The sequence below is a fragment of the Silene latifolia genome, chromosome 2 (assembly GCF_048544455.1).
Source record: "Silene latifolia isolate original U9 population chromosome 2, ASM4854445v1, whole genome shotgun sequence".
Lineage (NCBI taxonomy): Eukaryota > Viridiplantae > Streptophyta > Magnoliopsida > Caryophyllales > Caryophyllaceae > Silene > Silene latifolia.
In genome coordinates, this window is record NC_133527.1 from 160767722 (window position 1) to 160788515 (window position 20794).

At 40.4% G+C, this 20794-nt stretch overlaps 1 protein-coding gene across 2 annotated transcripts; it reads left to right on the plus strand.

Annotated features, from left to right (window-relative positions):
• Window positions 1–8906: 8906 nt before the first annotated feature.
• On the plus strand, window positions 8907–11053 carry LOC141630868 (protein COBRA). 2 transcript variants are annotated; one of them, XM_074443615.1, is made up of 4 exons: window positions 8907–9096; window positions 9398–9477; window positions 9584–10040; window positions 10776–11053. In XM_074443615.1, exons 1-4 carry the CDS (start codon window positions 9012–9014, stop codon window positions 10823–10825), a joined length of 672 nt encoding a protein of 223 aa, XP_074299716.1. In that variant the 5' UTR covers window positions 8907–9011; the 3' UTR covers window positions 10826–11053. The 2 variants fall into 2 exon arrangements, with proteins under 2 accessions (XP_074299716.1, XP_074299720.1); XM_074443619.1 differs by having other exon boundaries at window positions 8932–9096; window positions 9401–9477.
• Window positions 11054–20794: the final 9741 nt, after the last annotated feature.

Consider the following 20794-nt stretch of genomic DNA (forward strand, 5'->3'; position numbering starts at 1 on the left):
TCCCCTTTCATTTCTTGCTCTCTCTTTAATTATGTCTAGCTAAATCCCCGTAGTATGTTAGGACTAGGGAAGCCGTGGTAGCATGCTTTAATTGTATTAAATAGATTAGCCTTGCGATAGGAATTGTATTAGGCAATTTAATTGTTATCCGGTCAAATGAATGCATGCAGGAGACCATAATTCTAGTTAACCCCGACCTAGATCGAAAGATTGGAAGGGAAGGCTTGCTTAATTACAATAGGGTATTGCAGTGAGGGCGAAAGTTAAGCTGTTTACACTCTAGGGCGGTTTAAGGACCGAAAGGTGACGACCATAGCTCTTCCTATCAATAGTCTAATCGCCTTAATATTCCTGATATAATAGATCTGATAGCTGCCACGGTGGACCGACTCTTAGCATACTTCTTTCTCTTACTGTTAATTCTTTTCCCTTGCCTTAATCTCTAGTTTAGTTAAATCGATTAAACCCCTAGCATTGTGACATTAGACAGATAGATAGACAAATAGATAGTACACCGCCTCCCTGTGGAGATCGACCCTACTTACCGCTGACTCCTGTTAGTTGTACTTAGGTATTTTATTTTTGGTACGAACGACCGCATCAAATTTTGGCGCCGTTGCCGGGGAGGCAATCTATTTATTTATTTGTTTAATTTTATCTGTTTTTAGCTTCAAGGGATCTATCCCTTGAGGCCGTTTTAATCTTTCGTTTAGTGCTGTTTTGATAGGCCTTACAGGTACTACCTAGACAGTTCTAGGTGAAAGACAGTTAAAGGGAAGGCTTGAGTACCTTTGACCCATCACCGATGTCCCATTATATGGAACAGCCGGTGATCTGCTACGGGAGATGTGGTCCTGCTGAGCACAATGCCGCTGTAGTTGTGCCGCCACACCCGCCCTATCAATGGCCGCCGCAGCAAGATCCTCCTGATATACAAGAAGAAGAGATTGCGGAGCTGAAATCCTTACTGCAGACACTTGCATCTCAATTGCAAGATCGTGACCGAGAGAGGCAAGATCATGATAGACACACTTCTTCGCGACTTGAAAAGCTCGAAACTTACATTGCTCAGTTAGCAGCTGAGATACAAGAAGAAGAGGTTGCAGAACTGAGGTCTTTAATGGAGATACTTGTATCTCAAATACAGAATTATGATCGAATGAGGCAAGAAAGTGATAGACGTGCGGATGCTCAAATCATTGAGCTGAAGTCTAAAATTGCTCAGTTAACAGCTGAGTCGGATAATTGGCAACCAGAAGAGGTATACCTTGCTGAGAACGGTTTTTCCCATAAAAAAACCGTGTTGCCCAATGCGGAGGATGACTTTTATGACTCGGACAACGAGTTTCTATCACATTTCATTGCCCCACACGAGGATTTCAGCGCTGTACAGGAGGAACCACTCGATCGAGTGACTTATATTAGTCGATCGAGTGATTTTCTAGAAGACAGTCCTCGATCGAGTGGTATCTCTTCTCGATCGAGTGACATGCAGGAGGATAGTTCTCGATCGAGTGATGTTGTTCCTCGATCGAGTGACATGCGGGAGGAAGGTGATCGATCGAGTGATTATTCTGCTCGATCGACGGAGTTGGCCATTGGGAGCTTTGGTTCGTCATTTTGGTTTGATATGGATGACGACTCTGACGATGATTACGGTGAACCTCCCTTATTCACAGCCGAGTCGGATACACTCGAAGCTGCAATCTACGGGATGGATTCCACTGAGGAGGTTGATGAAAAAGCAGTTGAGACGGTAATTGCTCCTAGCACGGAAGAGGTAATAAATTCTTTTACTTATGATTCCGTCATTAAGAGCGACCAACCTGAGGTAGTAAACGGTAATTTCATTATTATTTGTAAATTGCCTCGTCTTATTCATGCTTCCTTTTTCAAAGCTATACCCCCTCATATGTGGACGCATAATTTAACGAATTTTCACCGTCCTCGTCATTTCAAAACCGTTAATCCGAGTCGGGACCCCATATATTGACGATTGCTCCCGCGCTCCTTTATTATGTGGATAAATTTAGGAGCGCCCATAGGAAATTTGTTCGGCTTAAAAAGTTAAACATTTTTATTTCCTATTTTGTTATTCCACTCTGGTGCTACTTTATTTTTGTGTAGCACATGCGCAGCCTATTTGTGAGTTTTGCGCGCTTTGAAATTTTGATTGTATTTGACTAGAGAGGCTCAAAGAAAAAGAAGGTCGAGCTGGGACCTGACTGAAGCTAGCGCTACCGGGAGGCAACCCGGAGATTTTATTTGTTTTTATTTCAATTTAAGTTGTAATAAATGGTTTTATACCATAAAACTTCCTCAGTATGCTTGTTTTGGTTAGTTGCGGGCTGTTTCAATTGCATTTTGCAGGAATTCATCGAGCATCACTCGATCGAGTGGTTTTGCTTACTCGATCGAACACTGTAGCAAGGGGATTCACTCGATCGACTGATTAATCACTCGATCGAGTGCCTGCAGAAAGGAAATTACTTGATCGACTGGTGCACCATTCGATCGAGCAGCTTTGAATGCCCATTTCACTCGATCGACCACTATTGGACGGATATCGAGTGTTTTTGACTTGGATTAGCTTCCTGAGACGGTTTCCCGGGCCCTTAGCAACCTCCCATTTCATGGTCGGTTTGGGGAGGTTCCCCTTATTCGCGCATTTTGTGAGTTTTCCGCTTTTTACTCTCTCTTTCTCCTTCAGTTTGCATTTCCTTTCCATGTTTTGGTACAATGGGGGCATTGTACGGTTTGGTTTGGGGAGGTGATGCATCCATATCTGTGTCTGCATATTGTTTTTATTGCATTTCTGTTATCACGTTTAATTTATGTTTGCATTGTTGTTTATTTTTGTTAAATGCATAATATTCAGTAAAAAATGAAAAATTTTCAAAAATTCAAAATATTTCACGTTTATTTTAGCATATAGGTTGAGTCGGAACGGTAGATTTCAATTGCACTGCGTTTGTCTTTGTGCTTAAGCCTTGCATTAAACTGTTATCTTTTAGCTTTGTCTTTTGCATAATCTACGAGTTAATGTTTAAACTTAGCTGAACATATAGACTTGACCTGGAATTTTGGCAACCTACTTATAATTTCTAAGATTTAGAGCCTTATAAACTGGTGACATTTATGACCATTTCATGTAGGATTGTGAGTAGTTACTCCTCGCATAACATGTTCATCAATTTGCACATATATGAAATTCAATTGCTTTTTGCCGTCATACATTCGGGTTAGTGGTTGGTGTCACATGCAGGGAGGTGCTTACATTTTCCCTTCCCTTCATTTTTACCCATTTAACTCCACATTAGCCAAATTTGCCAGTTGACCCTTAGCTACATCCAAATTTAGCCTGCCTTGTCAAGCTAGTTTAGATCGTTTTGCGGTATATTGTCCATAGTATCAAATGTTGGCGCATATTCTGTTGATTCGGAGTTGGTAACTTATGAAGAAAAGGAGGATGAAGAAAAAAAAAACGTGATGAAAAAGAAAAAAAAGAATCGAAAAAAAAAAGGAAAATGAAAAATGAAAAAAAAAAAGAGAATTCAGAAAAGAAAAGAAGAAACCGAAAGAAATAGAAAGAAAATAAAAGAAAAAAAAAGATGTTTGATTATGAGACGGTTTCTGCTCCTATGTTCTATCTTACATTATTTGAGGAGTGAGTTCAGTTTGGTTTGGTGAGTTTTATGCCAAATGAAGGGCATGTGCTTAATCAATAATTGAGTTGGAAATGGATGTTGTCATATGGTTCTGTTTAGGTACTAGCTTGATCACCTATACCTCCACATTCCCATAACATGTTTTGCCTTTTCTTACCCATTGCCTCACTTTACCATATCTTTGTAAGCCCTCGGCTGTGACAGGACCTCGTTTGGTTGGAATGTGTGTACGGTAGTTAGAATTGTCTATCATATTAGCTGCATGCATGTTTATGTGGGTCGTAGTCTAGGTGAGCGACTATTTTTCTTTCTCTCTTATACATATATGTTCGCCCTTTGCTTCATGAGAGAAGAGTGACCCGTGAGAGTCCATTGTTAAAGGTCTTGCAAGGTCGACGGTTCAGCTTTATTTACAAACATCTTATAACTCGTTTGCATTTGACTGTCTTGCTATAAGTGTTAGTTTGCTTGCATTAAATTGGCTTAAGTGGGCATTTGTAGCTAGCTCTGAGTTATTTTTCCGTTCCATTAGCGTATAGTTTTGAGTTTACTCGAGGACGAGTAAAGGTTTGGTTTGGGGAGATTTGATACGTGCATTTTATATAGTCTTTTTAGCCTATTTTATGCACGTATTTCTATGCTTTTATCGTGGTTTTATGCTACGAAATGCCCCGAATATGCTACTTTGGGTTATTATGTCTTATTTGCGGTATGGACCGAAAGGAGTGAAATCAAGCCATTTCGTCCATTTTGCATGCATTTGGAGGAAGAGATGATTTGGAGCGGGAAATGTTTCTTTGTCTTGAGATGCGTGAAGTGTTCCGGGAGCTAAAAGGACAAGTCAAGGCGAACTAACAAGAATTCTAAGCTGCTGAAGTTAATTATCACTCGATCGAGGACATTCTTAAGTCGATCGAGTGGTTTTAGGTGCAATAATCAGTCGATCGAGTGTTTGCTTAGTCGATCGACCAGTTCCTTATATGCCCTTACTCGATCGAGCACTATACATGGTCGATCGAGCTGTTTTCTGGCTGAGTTTGCTCGATCGAGGGATCTCTCTACTCGATCGAGTGGATTATGTTTTTTTGGGCTTTTTAAGCTTTATTTCGTTAATTAGGTTTAATCCTACTCCTAATTTCTTATAAATAGGAGTTAGGGATGTCATTTGTAATCATCCAACAATCAGCCAAGGATCACGTTACTTTTCTCTTTTCTCTAAACAGCTACTCTTGCTACTGTTCCTTTAATTTCCGGATTGATTTTAGTAATTTCTCTTTTCCTTTTCTCTCCTTAATTTCTTAATGTTATTTATTGTTCCCCTTTCATTTCTTGCTCTCTCTTTAATTATGTCTAGCTAAATCCCCGTAGTATGTTAGGACTAGGGAAGCCGTGGTAGCATGCTTTAATTGTATTAAATAGATTAGCCTTGCGATAGGAATTGTATTAGGCAATTTAATTGTTATCCGGTCAAATGAATGCATGCAGGAGACCATAATTCTAGTTAACCCCGACCTAGATCGAAAGATTGGAAGGGAAGGCTTGCTTAATTACAATAGGGTATTGCAGTGAGGGCGAAAGTTAAGCTGTTTACACTCTAGGGCGGTTTAAGGACCGAAAGGTGACGACCATAGCTCTTCCTATCAATAGTCTAATCGCCTTAATATTCCTGATATAATAGATCTGATAGCTGCCACGGTGGACCGACTCTTAGCATACTTCTTTCTCTTACTGTTAATTCTTTTCCCTTGCCTTAATCTCTAGTTTAGTTAAATCGATTAAACCCCTAGCATTGTGACATTAGACAGATAGATAGACAAATAGATAGTACACCGCCTCCCTGTGGAGATCGACCCTACTTACCGCTGACTCCTGTTAGTTGTACTTAGGTATTTTATTTTTGGTACGAACGACCGCATCATGGGCCACGGGGTTTGTTTCTTAGTCAGCAAAAGTATGCCTTGGAAATTGTCAAGGACGGAGGAATGGAGGGAGCCAAACCAATTGGCACACCTATCCAGCCTAATCACAACTTAGCCATGGCAGACGGATACCTTCTCAAAGAGCCGATGAAATATCGAAGGTTAGTCGGTCGACTTATTTACCTTACAATTACGAGGCCTGATTTAGTGTATGCAGTCCATATTCTATCTCAATTTGTTCATGCTCCACGAAAGGAACACATGGATGCTCTATTACGGGTGCTGCGTTACATTAAAGGTACTCCTAGCAAAGGGATTATTTTCGAAAAAAAATCAGATTTACAACTCTATGGGTATTCGGATTCTGATTATGGCAGTTGTCCTTTATCACGCCGTTCATTGTCTGGGTATTTTGTATCCTTAGGCACTACTCCTATATCGTGGAAAGCGAAAAAGCAAGTCACCGTAGCAAAATCCACGGCAGAAGCGGAGTATCGTGCAATGGCAGGTGTAACAAGTGAGTTACTTTGGTTGAAATCTTTTCTTCATTCGCTTGGTATCAGTCACACGCAGCCTATGACACTCTATTGTGATAATAAAGCTGCATTACATATAGCAAAGAATCCCGTTTTTCATGATCGAACCAAGCATATCGAAATCGACTGTCATTTTATCCGTCACCATTTGCTAGCTAAGACAATTGCCACGTCCCATGTAAGGAGTAAGGAGCAAGTGGCGGATTTGTTTACAAAAGCGCTTGGCGGAGTAGCGTTCGAGTATTTACAAGGCAAGTTGGGCATTGGTTTACCCAGCGCTCCAACTTGAGGGGGAGTATAGACGGATATTGGATATTAATCGATATTATACGGGATCGTAATAATATCGTATCTTCGGTATTATGGGAATACATATATGCTATTTACCTTAATTGTATATCGTGTAATTAGGAAAAGATTGCAGGACTGATGTATATAAGTTATGGTATTGGTTTACGTATGAATTATCAATAGAACACACACAATTCATATATCTCTGCTTTCATTCTTCTTGTTCTATATAATATATACGGATTATTAGTGCATGGTATGCATGGTACTGATACTCCATTATTCTTAGCATACGCATTTGACTCTCTAGGAGTTTCGATGGTTTTTAGTTTTAGTTACACAAAACGAAAAAATACATAAAATGTTACATGATCTGAAACAGAAAGTGAACAGACTATAACCCCTTTTGGGGATTGCATTGCACGAAATGAATGATGAAGGGAGTATATCCTCGCTTAACAAATCAAAGAAAAACAAATGTTACACGTAGGGACATGTTATTATACTCATAAAATTTACCTTACTACTTATAACTACACTTAGGTGTGTTTGGATTGAGGGATTTGGAGGAAAAGAGAGGGGAGGGGAATTGGAAGGATGGGAAATCCAATGTTTGATTAGTAAAATAAAGGTAGAGGGATTTGGAGGTGAGGGAAAATGGATTCCTCCATTTCCCTCCTACAAGACAAATTATTTCCCCACCAACATAGGCAAGATTTGGAGGGAAAATCATCTCCTCCATTCTCCCTCCCTCCCCTTTCCTTCCTTTCTCTTCCCTCATTCCCCCCCTCTTTCCTTTCCCTCTTTTTTTCCTATCCAAACAAGGCCTTAAGGAAAATCCTCAACCTATAAGCCAATTTCATCGTCATTTGTTTAGTTACTTTACCTAATTATCCCCAGTCCAGTAACCCCAACTAACTATCACAATTGTCTAATAAGGATATCAAGGTAACTTTATTAATGGCTTTACAATATTTTTATCGTAAGTATTTTTTATAAGAGACTTACGTACTCATAATTTAAATATTTCACGACTTTCTTTATTCATGCTTTTATGAGATCTTATGAAATTGAATAATTAGATATAATAATTTACGGTGTTGCTCTTTCACATACGCCTTTTACTCTTTCACATACTTTTTTTCATAAAATTTCCAACTTCTACCCTTTTCCTAAATCTAAACAAATTAGGTTTTCATTTCCCCTAAAATTAAAACCTAATTCTTCTACAACTTTAACAATTGATTACAATTCTTCAAATTCTTCAATTAATGAAGTAATACTAATTTGTTTAGCTATTATTAAAAACTTGTTTATTGTTTATTAATTATTTTGTCTTAAAATTAGGGTTTATAATCACCCTAAAAGTTCTTCAATTATGTTAATGGCGGAAGGCATGTTGAGTGGTGGGCTATGAAGGAGGGTCGTCGGGTCAGGTGGGCGGTGGGCGGTGGTCGGAGTCGCAGGGGTGGGGCATTGCGGGGAAGGGTGAGTGCGGGGGAGGCGAAGTTGCAGGGTAGGGGTTACTGTTCATCTTTTTTTTTTTCGTAAATCATTATTTGTTTTTTTTCCGTAAATCATTGCTTCGGTAGGCATGGGGTCGGCCGGAGTAATGGGTTTCCGGCAAGGTGTTGGTTAATGGAGGTGTGTGGTGGTTAATGGAGATGGATGATGGTGATTTAATGGTGAAAGGGGATTATAAAAGGGAGAAAAAATTGAATGGGTAAAGGAAGAAAGAAATAACAAGGGTAACAATGTAAACTACGTATATGAAAGAGCAATACCCATAATTTATTAGATATTTCCAAATTTAATAGTTTTCTAAATTGAATTTTAAAATGTTTGCCAAAAAAAGGCCCGTGTATCGTACGGACATTAAATCTAATAATAATAATAATAATAATAATAATAATAATAATAATAATAATAAGACGTAATGTGATACCGCTTGGCCACCAAGTCATAGTTGACTTTGACTAAAAGCCTACAATGAGGGCTAGCTTACGTACGTACCACTCATGCTTTCACATGCAAATATCCAGAATTTGGCCACTCTTTATAGATTAAGCACGACCATCTTAAATGCATTTGACTTTGTGAGGCACATGGAAGTAGAGTTGGCCATTAGCACGGGCTGACCCGGCCCAGCCCATACCCGACCCGACGTGACCCGTTATCTTATGCAACTTGGCCTCACCCGACCCGGCTCGACTTTAGCCCATCGTTAACCCTGGCATGGCCCGGGTCTTGAAATTCCAGCCCGGCCCGACCTTGGCCCGCTATTTTAGAAAAAATAAAAAATAAAAAGATAAAATGGTAAGGCCCGTCATTGGCCCGCCTCGGGTTCTGGCCCGTGTCAAGCATATCCCAGCCCGGCCCGGCCAAGCCAAGCCCGCCCCTTCCCCCTGACCTGGCCCGGGTTTGACTTGGAGAGTCCGGCCCGCCCCCTGACCAAGCCGAGTACAGGTCCACATGGAAGGCTCTTAAGTCTTAACCATGCATGTCACTTGGTTTTCTTCTCATCAGAATAAGTACAAAGAAACCTCTACTTGAGTCACAATTACTTATTGGGGCATCAATAAATTTCACAATTAACCATGTTGATATCATCAGCTCATCGTTTGTCTATCTTCACGACTTTCGTCCTATTTTCTCTCTATTCTCTAAACTTCACTCCTTCGGGTTAGTAATCTAGTATTCTCTTGCTTGATTGTAAGTTGTATCCATAAAGTTAAAAAGTGATACCGTAATTTGGAGTCCCTTAACTTGAATTATAATAAAACTAGTCATATATATATATATATATATATATATATATATATATATATATATATATATATATATAATTGTATATACGTAAATCCGTATAAATGTCGTCTAATCTAATAAGTTGTAGTAATAATCTTACTAATTCTCATACGTAAATCCGTATAAACGTCGTACATGTAAATCTTATTATTGTTTTGATGACCAACTCTTTTAGCAGCTTATGGTCGATCCAATCCAAATGGAAATATAACCAGCAAGTGGGATGTGGTACAATGGACTCCTGATGGTTATGTTGTAAGTATCTCTTAATCTTCCTCTAATTAACCATTAGAAATCCGTTTAATTCTATACGGAGTTTATGTTCAAATCACTATAATGTTGACGTTTAACAATCTTGTAGGCCGTGGTAACAATCTACAACTTCCAACATAATCGCCGGATTCAAGCACCAGGATGGAGACTAGGGTGGACATGGGCTAAAAAAGAGGTCATATGGAATGTAGTCGGAGCCAAAGCAACACGTCAAGGCGACTGCTCCCGTTTTAAAAGAAACATTCCACATAGCTGTTCAAAAAACCCGACAATTATCGACTTGAAGCCCGACGCTCCCTATAACCAAAGGATTGCCAATTGTTGTCGAGGAGGGGTGCTTAGTTCTTGGTTTGGCTATCGACCACATTCGGTTAGCGCATTTCAAATTAGTGTCGGAAATGCTGGTACTACTAATAGGACCGTCCGAATGCCTAAAAAATTTACGTTTGATGCACCCGGAGCTGTTTATACATGTGGCCCTTCAAAGATTATTAGGCCTACAATATTCATTACTGCTGATAGGAGGAGAATGACTCAAGCGTTGAGTAAGTTTCTTTATTCTTAACATCTTATTTTTTGATTTATTTTTCACCATGATAATTGTTCGGGAAATCACAAGATTAACTGCCTTAAATCATAATTATGCATGATAAATTGATCATTAATACGAAGTACGAATTATACAAGTTAAAAACAAAAATATGTAATATATCGGCTAATTTATTTATGTTTATGGTTGTTATTTTTTATATCTGTCAAGAAACCATCTCAACCAAAAGCTTAAGCTAATGGTTGAAGTTCCTTGATTCGTTTTATATTCTAACACTCCCCTCACACGAAGGCCCTTTTTTTTCCCCCTTTTTTTATCTTTTTGGGCTTGAAGTGTGGGTGCAGGCGGGATTCCCTGGCCTGTTCTGATTATCCACTTTAGAATAGAGGAGGTGGGATTCGAACCCGTGACCTTTTGGTCACCTGGCTCTTATACCATGTCAAGAAACCATCTCAACCAAAAGCTTAAGCTGATGGTTGAAGTTCCTTGATTCGTTTTATATTCTAACAATATCCAATGATCTCATACGGAGTATAAAATAACACTATCTTATTGTCCTTATAACCTTAATTCGCTTTGTGGTGACCTTTTTCATCCGTACACTATTTTATATGAGTACTACTTATAACTGTTATAATATCTTTTGTAATTTTTTTATCTTCAAAAATATAACGAGTATCACACCAACTTATTAACAAACGGTCTTATACGTGTTGGTGAACTGTGACAGTGACTTGGAACGTTACCTGCTTGTATTCTGGCGTCAAAAGGTTTACGTAAGGATTTCCAGCAAAGCAGAAGCTCAAGAATGGTATTTGTTGGAGTTTCTCTCACGTGGACTTTTGAGTTATCAAAAGTCTTCCAAGATATTTAATTCACGTCCTATGTTCCAACTTATTTATGTTCAAAATCAGAACTCTCTCATTGTTCTACAGAATAATTACCTTAAAAAATTGTTACGGTGAATAGATTTGTTAAATTTTATTGATACATGACTTACATTGATCGTACTATCCAATCCATCATCATTAAATCACTTATATTGATTCTTGTATATAATATGTGTGGCAAAGCTTCTGAACAAACTTGCAAAACAAAAACAAAAAAAATAGGAGTTTTCCAAATTCATGTGAATTGATAAAATTTGGTTTTATTTAATTACCCAGTTCATGGAAAGTACAGGTTTCCATAAAACTTCAATTCCTACCAAACCAAACTACAATTTTAGCGAGACTTTCCACGTGAATTGGAGTAGCCACATCCAAACCAAACTACAATTTTAACTTAAAGAGTATTAATTAATGGATATATTCTAGAAAAACAATGGTCATGTTCAATAATAATTCTACGTGAAAATGTCTTGCTTTTTTGTCTTTCTCCGTGTTCTTATGCGTATAATCCGTATCAGCTAGTTTTGCCACCTCCCATATGTTTCCCATTCACCTCTCAATGGGTATTTGTGAGAGGAAACGGTATCCGTGTAATCGTATATACATTCAAGACGGCACTACTATTATTAAATATTACTCCCTTTAACTCACTAAGTGCGCGCTTTGATTGACCAAAAAAAAAATTAATGCATTGACATTTGATTAAAAGTACTCGTTACAAAATAATACTCCCTTCGTCCCGGTTATTTGTTGTTATTTTCTATTTTGGGGTGTCTCAGTCAATTGTTGTTTTTTCTATTTTAGGATTGTATTTGATGAACAATTAGGTCATTTCCACGCAATTTCATCCACATGTTATTTAGTAATTGATCTCCTCCTCTTTTCTTGGTCTTTGTGCCAAAACAAAAAAAACAACAAATGACTAGGACATAGTGAGTAATGTGTAAACAATTTAAGTCGAAGGAAGTAGTTGGAAAAATGATAGGGAAAAAAAAGAAACCCAAAAGGAACGAGATAACCACTAATCTATATGTACGCTACGCACAACCAAGCGTGCTCCCCAGTCAACCGGGATACAACGAACTCCGGCTGGGGTCAAAACAATTACTCAAACGCAACATAATAAAGCCAAGTTCTATTGCACCATGTCTCCTCCAGTCAGTAGAAGCTCGGTTCCCCTGTAACACCCCGACCTAACGTAGACCAAAAGCGGTTACTCACGGTATCTCGTCATGTGTATTTCGCCCACATATTAACACGAGTCCTTTACAGCGTATTTTGGCATCACTCATGTGCATCCTGTATCCTTCCCAGGAGATTACCATCCTAAGACTATGTTAGTTATTTAGACCATATTAATACTCATCTTATGATATTAAAATTACAAATTAATTTAAAGTGGTCTAAATCTACATGCATGCAAATAAAAGTATAAAAGATGGTATTAAACCATCTTAAGACAAAAGTTCCTTACATTGTATAAGGCAAGTTTTGGGCACAACTCAAGGACTCCTTCCTTGATGTTGTTCTTGAGCTATGAAAATGGATGATCCTCCAAGACAACAAACCACCAAAATAGATGGTCTCCTAAGGAAGCACCCAAGAATCAACCCAAAATACTACTAAAATACTAACTAGGTATATGTAGTAGTAAACCTTGTTTATTGTATATTTGATGTACTAAATAATATTATTACTTTGATAATATTATTAGTTAATTTATATATGTGTTTTTAAGATGAACAAGATGAACAAATGAGAAGAAAAATGGTCTCTTGATAAAATGCTCAAACAAAGACACAATTTTCTTCAAATTTTTCCAACTAGTAAAATGATGTGAATAGTTGGGTATTTATAGTCAAATATGAGAGACAAATCTAAGTGGAATTTGCCACTTAAAAGGACACTTGGTGTCCTCTAAAAAATCAGCAAAATGGACTTATATGGGTCCATTTCGGTTTTTGACATTTGCCCCACAAATGCTTATAAGTCTTATATTTAATTATCTTACATAATTAAATATTAATTTAATTATTTAACACTTAAATAATACAAATTAACTACCAATGACTACTTAACCATTAAGTAATCATAAGACCATTTTATCAATATACAATGTATCAATATTAACCCACTTAGCTAATTTTACAACCTCTTGTAAAATTTAATAGCTAATTAATTCCACCTCAAAACATATACACATATCGTATAAAATTAATTAATTAACAATTAATTAATAAATTCTAATCATTTGTTATTTAAACATCACATAATTAAACAATAATCTCCTTGTCCCGAGTTCGTAACCCGTCATCAAATAATACATTTATGTGACTAACTAAAAGTCAAATAATACAAGGATTTAATTATTTTGTATCTCATACAAATAATTAGTTTTTCCATTTAGGCATCATCCTATAGGTGTGACCTAAAGGGATCAGCTGATCATCGCCGTCACACGACAGTAATGTCAAACTCTAGTTAGCCAATCATTACCGATTAACGATGAGCAGCTGACAGATAAATAAATAAATCCCTTATATTCCTTTTACGAGATTTATTATGTAAACACACTTATTGTGGAGGACACTACTCCAACAATCTCCCACTTGTCTGACACAAGCGTGTGTTACCAATTCTCTTGTCCAATAATATCTCCCACTCAATGCAAGATGTCTTTCAGGTCGTTCTTGCACGTGATCATATCATAAAGTGGTTTCCTCATTCAGGAGAATGACTGTCTGACCATATAATCTACTATAGATCTCATCCGAGCGTGGCCACGCATTCACAGTCATCACTCCTCGAGTGGCCTTGAGATAAAATATGACTTAAAAGGAGAATCCCGTTGACCTATTTTCTTCATTCGATACAGATCACAATGACCCAGTAAATGCTCATCGGCCTCCTTTTACGGTGCGACCTAGAACAAAAACCAAAGCCACCGGAAAATCGTACCAATTCAGACAAATAGTCACCAGTCTAAAGAATTGACTCGAAGGAATAAATAGAAATCCTCGCCACGACCTAGCAACTAAAGGACTCTATAAACGGTCACTGTCCGACAAATTGTCTCTTAATCTGCCAATGTAATCGACCAGTCATCACTATGACCATATAACAGTCGAACCTGTCATCTATCGCCTTACAATCTAGTCACTCCGAGACGTCGCCTCATTAAGTAACTAGGGACAAAATACAATGTTAATCATGGATCACTTAATAAGGTTCGACATTGTCTTCACAACCTATTTGTAGAAAACAAAGTATATAAATTCAGACATAAAACTGAATATAACGATAAATGCACCTTATCTTATATGCAATAATAAATACAATATTTTGATTATTACATATCATATAATTTACAACAGTTCTGGCATTCGTCTCAACCCCATCGAAACTACATGACTATTATGTTTAGCTTGATACAAAGGGTTAGTTAAAGGATCAGCGATGTTGTCAGCTGTCCCAACCTTACAAACTGTAATTTCTTTCCTTTCGATTTAATCTCTAATTACATGAAATTTCCTAAGGACGTGTCTAGACTTGTTACTAGACTTGGGCTCTTTTGCTTGAAAAATTGCCCCACTGTTATCACAATACAAAGTGATAGGATCCTCGGCGGTAGGAACTAGCTTCAGTCCCTCTAAAAATTGCCTAATCCAAACGACTTCCTTTGCGCCTTCGAGGGTCGCAATGTACTCGACTTCCGTTGTAGAATCAATGATCACTGAGACTCCTTGAAACTTCTCCAAAGAAACCGCCCCTCCGTTCAACAAAAAGACAAAACCAGCCTGGGATTTCAAATCATCCCTATCGGTTTGGAAACTGGCATCCGTATAACCTCTTATACGTAATTCAGATTCTCCTCCAAACACTAAGAATGAATCTTTAGTCCTTCTCAAGTACTTTAGAATATTCTTGACGGCTATCCAGTGACTCTCACCTGGAGTTTTATGAAAACGACTCGTCATACTAAAAGCATACGAGACGTCAGGACGAGAACACATCATAGCATACATGATCGATCCAACAGCGGAAGCATAGGGAATCGATTTCATGCGTTCAATATCCTTAGGCTCGATGAGGACACCGTGACTTACTCAAAGTGATCCCACTGCCCATAGATAGAAAACCTCTCTTGGAGTTTTTCATATTGAATCGGTCAAGAATCTTATCGATATAGGCTTCTTGACTCAATGCTAATATCCTTTTGGATCTATCCCTATAGATCCGGATACCCAAGATGCGCCGAGCTTTTCCCAAATCTTTCATTTGAAAGTGATTTCCTAACCACTTCTTAACAGAAGCAAGCATATCTACGTCATTCCCAATGAGTAATATGTCGTCCACATAAAGAAGTAAGAAAACAACTTTACTCCCACTAAACTTCATGTATAAACATGGTTCCTCAACACTTCGAGAAAAACTATTTTGTTTAATAACATGATCAAAACGATGATTCCAACTCCTTGACGCTTGCTTAAGACCATAAATGGATCTCTTAAGTTTGCATACTTTGTTAGGATTTTTAGGATCCACAAAACCCTCAGGTTGTGTCATGAACACTTCCTCTTCCAGAAACCCATTCAGGAAAGCGGTTTTGACATCCATTTGCCATATCTCATAATCATGAAATGCAGCAATCGCTAACATTATCCGAACAGATCTAAGCATAGCAACTGGTGCAAAAGTTTCATCATAGTGTAAACCATGAACCTGAGTGAAACCTTTTGCCACCAATCTAGCTTTGTAGACATCCTTATGTCCATCCATGCCGATTTTAATCTTGAATATCCACTTAGACTGAACAGGTCGAACATCTTTAGGTAAGTCAACCGGGTCCCATACCTGATTATCGTACATGGAATCCATTTCGGATTGCATGGCCTCGAGCCATAGCTTAGATTCAGAACTTGTAATAGCTGCTTTATAGGTCTTGGGTTCATCACTTTCTAAAAGTAAAACCTCATAGTCACCATCTTCCTCGATAATACCAAGGTATCTATCAGGCTGGCGACTAACCCTTTTTGACCTCCTAGGTTCAACAGGAACAATAACCGATTTTGACGTAGAAGGAACATCTTCCTGTACTGTCACATCAATTTGTGGCTCTTGAACTTCATCAAGTTCAAATTTTCTTTCACTCTGTCTTCTAGAAATAAACTCCTTTTCTAGAAAGACAGCTTCAAGACCAACAAACACTTTATTCTCGTTACTATTGTAGAAGTAATATCCACAAGTTTCCTTAAGGTAGCCTACAAAAATACATTTTTCAGAACGAGGTGCAAGCTTATCGTCAGACTTGCTCTTGACATAAGCATCACAACCCCATACTTTCATGTATCGCAGATTCGGGACTTTCCCTTTCCATATCTCAAATGGAGTTTTGTCAGTTGCTTTAGTGGGACTTTTATTAAGTGATTGTACAGCAGATAAAATTGCAAAATCCCAGAATGACTTAGGTAACTCTGTTTGACTCATCATCGATCGAACCATATCTAATAAAGTTCGATTCCTCCTTTCAGCCACGCCATTAATTGTGTGTGCCAGGAGGAGTTAACTGAGATACAATACCACAGTCTTTAAGTTGATCTCTAAAGTCATTGCTTAAATACTCCCCACCACGATCTGATCGTAATGCTTTAATCTTCTTATTTAATTGGTTTTCTACTTCATTCTGAAACTCTTTGAACTTATCAAAAGCTTTACCGTATTCTAATCTTCAAATTGATGGGGCATATTCTGCACCCGCTGACCGAGTCAACGGGTTGAGCAAGGTCAAAGATATCCACAAGCAAGTCAACGACTTAGACAGCCTAACCGACGCAGCCTGTCGGCCTGTCACCTAGGTCCCGTCTGGGACAACTAGCCAGCCGGGGCACACATCCGCGAACTCATATCCAAGACCCCTCGGCGGCGAGTCAACAGGGCCCACCGGCCTGCCATGGGTCCCTCGGCCGAGGGTAGATCAGTCTTTCCACCTGCTAGCCACTTGGCCACTTGGCCACTACGTGACAAAAGATGAAAGTCTATAAATACTCCTCAACTCTCATTGAGGAGAGGATCCACAATTTAACCTAAGAATCACTATTCATCTTGTAATATCTTCCTTATCTCTCTACAAAATACACTTCGCCAAGTAACAACCACTTATCTCTCTAAGTTTACTGACTTGAGCGTCGGAGTGAGTTCGCTCGGTCCAAAGCCGAGCCCTCAGTTTGTTCATTGTTTCAGGAGACCGCAAGGGAGATTTAACCAAAGACGTCATTCTACAAGCACGGGTGGTAACAAATAACTGCTCTGGAATTACACTCGGAACAATTTTCTACTTCATTCTGAAACTCTTTGAACTTATCAAAAGCTTTACAAATAACTGCCTCTTCCAAGGGACGCAGCTCTTGCTGCGTCTATTCCTGGATGTGGCAATTCTGCGTAAAAACCCGATGAAACAGAGGGTTCATTTCATTTGCTCGAAACATAATTCCTCAATTTCTCTCTTAAATTCCAACCATTTCCGTCAAAATTTGATCCAAAAGCTTGCATTTGCCATGACTAATCGAGGTATGTGTATCAATCTTGCATTTATCTTCCGTATTTGATCAAATGGGATCGACAAAACTAGGGTTTTTGACCCTAATTAGTCGAAAATTTGGGGCTTTTCCCCCAAACAACTTTGCCTTGTGAAATTGACTTTGTAAATGGCCAATTGGTAGTATAAGGATCATAACCATGTATTTTTTTTGAATTTTCGTTAAGTTTTGAGCATTTGAGTGAAATTGAGACGGTTTCACAGCTAAACCGTAAATCGCTTTGAAAATAGCCTTAGGATTGCCCATTTGTGACGAAACTCGATATTTGGAATCCTTGTGTTATAGGTAAACTTCCTACCATCTCGGAATTTTGGTTTGTGACGGCTTTTTCAGGACACTTTCTAGGGCATAATCGCCGTTATAACGAAATGCTGCCGAAATTCTTACTCGAACCCATGACTAGGCTTCAACTTAGGCTTGACTTGACCCAAATTACCACAGAAGCGGACGGGTTTGTGGGAAAATTGCCAAAGATGGCGAGAAAAGAGCGATTTCAGGAGCTCCGAAAACTCAAAAATCCCCTAATCAAGGCTTGTCGTCACTTGACGCGGCCTAAATTTACTTTAATTTTGCAGGTGATGAGGCTTCTACATCTGGGCGAGCTCCCATGGACGTGGACACTGCTGTCGACCCTTCTCAGGTGCTTGACGAGGCGTTGGAGGAGGCTTTCACCGCTGCGGTGATGGCTACTGAGGACGAGGTCCGAGAGGAGGAGGCTGCCGAGGAGGAGGAGGCCCCGAGATGGGCCAACGTTGGACGGGATGGTCGCCAGCTGAGGGGAGCACCTGCGTGGGCTGAGACCTAGGACAGTAGGCACCTGCTTTGGGCTGCGGAGGGTCACCTGTCCTACAGGACGGTGAAGAGCTTGGTAAATAGAATTCATAAATCTTCATTCATCTTCTTTCATTTCTGTTCGTCATTCCTTTTCTTCTTCATTTGAGCTAAATATAGCTTTTGTTTCAAATCAATATAGGAGGCCGGGAACATCAGGTCGTTCTCGGGCTACACGTCGACGATGGGGTGCTACGAGAGGCTGTCGGCTGAGGAGCGAGCCATGATAGATCGGGGAGCGTTCGGCGCCTTGGTGCAGGCTTGGAGGGACATTGCAAGGAGGAAGCTTCGGGCTAACCTCAGTCTCGTCCGAGCTTTCTTGGATCGGTTTTGGGACACGACCTCCAGGTTTCACATGCCTTTTGGTGAGGTGGGGGTCACGTTGGAGGATTACGGCATGATTTCTGGTCTGCCGTGTGGGACTGAGGTGATGGAGTGGCCGGAGACAGCCATGAGGGTTGACTCGGCGGAGGCTATGAGGTTGATCGGCTGGAACTTGGCGCCGAAGGCGGCTGCGGTACCTAGCTTGGTGCCTAGTTCTTACGTGCGGGACTACTTCGCGGGGAAGACCCCGGCGTCGGTGGTGATCGAGGGGAGGGAGACGGCTCCTCCTCCCTGCATTGCGGAGCAGAGAGTCCACTTGTGGCTCTAGTCGTTCTTGTCTTCGATTTACCTCGGAGACAAGGGGGAGAGGCTTTCGACGAAGCTTCTTCCCTTTCTTTCTGACCTGAGCGACCTGGGCCGTTGGGACTGGGTCATTGCTGGTTTTGCAGTCCTCATCCGCTTCATGAGGGTCATGGTTCATCCGGCGTTAATGGAGAAGGGGACTTCTCCTGCTGTTGTCGGCCCTGGACTGCTGTTGGAGGTATGAACCTTCACTTCTTCTCATGAAAGATCATTTCCTTTTCTCGTCGAATCACGAAAGATCGTTATTGATTATCTGCTTACAGGCGTGGGTGCACTCCTACTTTCCGGGCCTCGCGCCCAAGAGGACGGAGCCGGTGAAGAAGGCCTATCCCGTTGTGAGGGATTGGGTGATGTGTCGCACGAGGAGTCGGTGTTCCTTCCACGACATTTGTCGGCGGGAGGTGAACGCTCTTCAGCTGGACGGCGTGAATATTTCACCTTACATTCGTCTGTTTCCCTTCCTTTACTTTTAGAACTAATCATAAGAATGACCCTTCGTTTGCATCTTCTAGTGGGTGCCTAGGACTTGGGAGGAGTACGCTGGCGCTCCTCCTTTCGTGGCTGAGGTCCTTCGACCTAGGAGCTCGAGCCGGCTGCTGCTGAGGACGTCGATGGGTCCTGTGTGGTACTTGGGTGAGCGCTTGGCTCGTTAGTGCTCTCGGGACGTCTTGACGGTTCCCATCGATCCTCCTCGGACGATGTTTAGGGAGCCTTCTGAGGTTGAGAGGGAGACTGACCTGGCTGGCGTCGGTGGCGACGCCCTCCTTCTTCCTGGTGAGGACTACTTGGTGTTCCTCTACGGGAGGTTGGCGTACTGGCCGGTTGTGGTAAGTGTTTTATCCTCTTTCATTTTTTGATTGTTTGAGCATGTGTTGAAAGATCATTGGTTAACGGAAGTAATTTGACCTTGCAGGAGGTCGAGGCGGCGGGCATCGAGCCCCCAGAGTACCCCGAGACCCTTGAGTACACCGACACGACGGGGATGACAACGATCTCCGAGCTACGTGACTTTGACGTGGCGGTGAGAGATGCTGGCCTGGACGAGTGGCAGCATCTGATTCGGAGGGTGAGTCTCATAACTTGTATAATTTTGTGTAAGAACACATTTGCCTGAGTTTGTCCAATCATTAAGAATCTTTTATTTTGAAATGCAGGTTGCGCCATCCCGGTTCGTGGATTTGTGGAGGGTAGCCAACCGGCACACTAAGCACGCCGTCGAGGCACTTTGGTGGCGAGGGACGTCGGTATGAACCTTCCGTTTACTTTATTTTTGAATTTTCTAATCTTCCTTTATGTTTGGAGTGATTGACATGAGCCAGTTTTGTTGTTTGCAGAGGGAGCGTGAGCTGGAGCAAGAGCTTGCCCAGTCCCGGGAGGAGACGGCTCGCCTTCCGAGGGAGCTCGAGGTTCGCGACGCCGAGGTTGTTGCTCTCGAGGTGAGAGTTGCTGAGCTAGACGGCGACCAGCAGTAGCTTCCGTGTTGCTTCTTGTTTTTTGGTTGTATTTCTGTACATTTATACATTTTAGGACCCACTTTTGGACATTTGGATCTTGTTTTGGGGCTCGAGCCCCCAGTTTGGTGTACATATTCCTTTTTGATCGTATATATGATAATGGCCTGAGTGCCTTTGCTGCTGGGCTGCTTTGTTTGTACCTGCAGGTTAGCTTTGGACAGATTTAGTAGATGACAGTTTACGCCGTCATGCTGCCGAAATTTACACAGAAATCACATAGAACATATATTT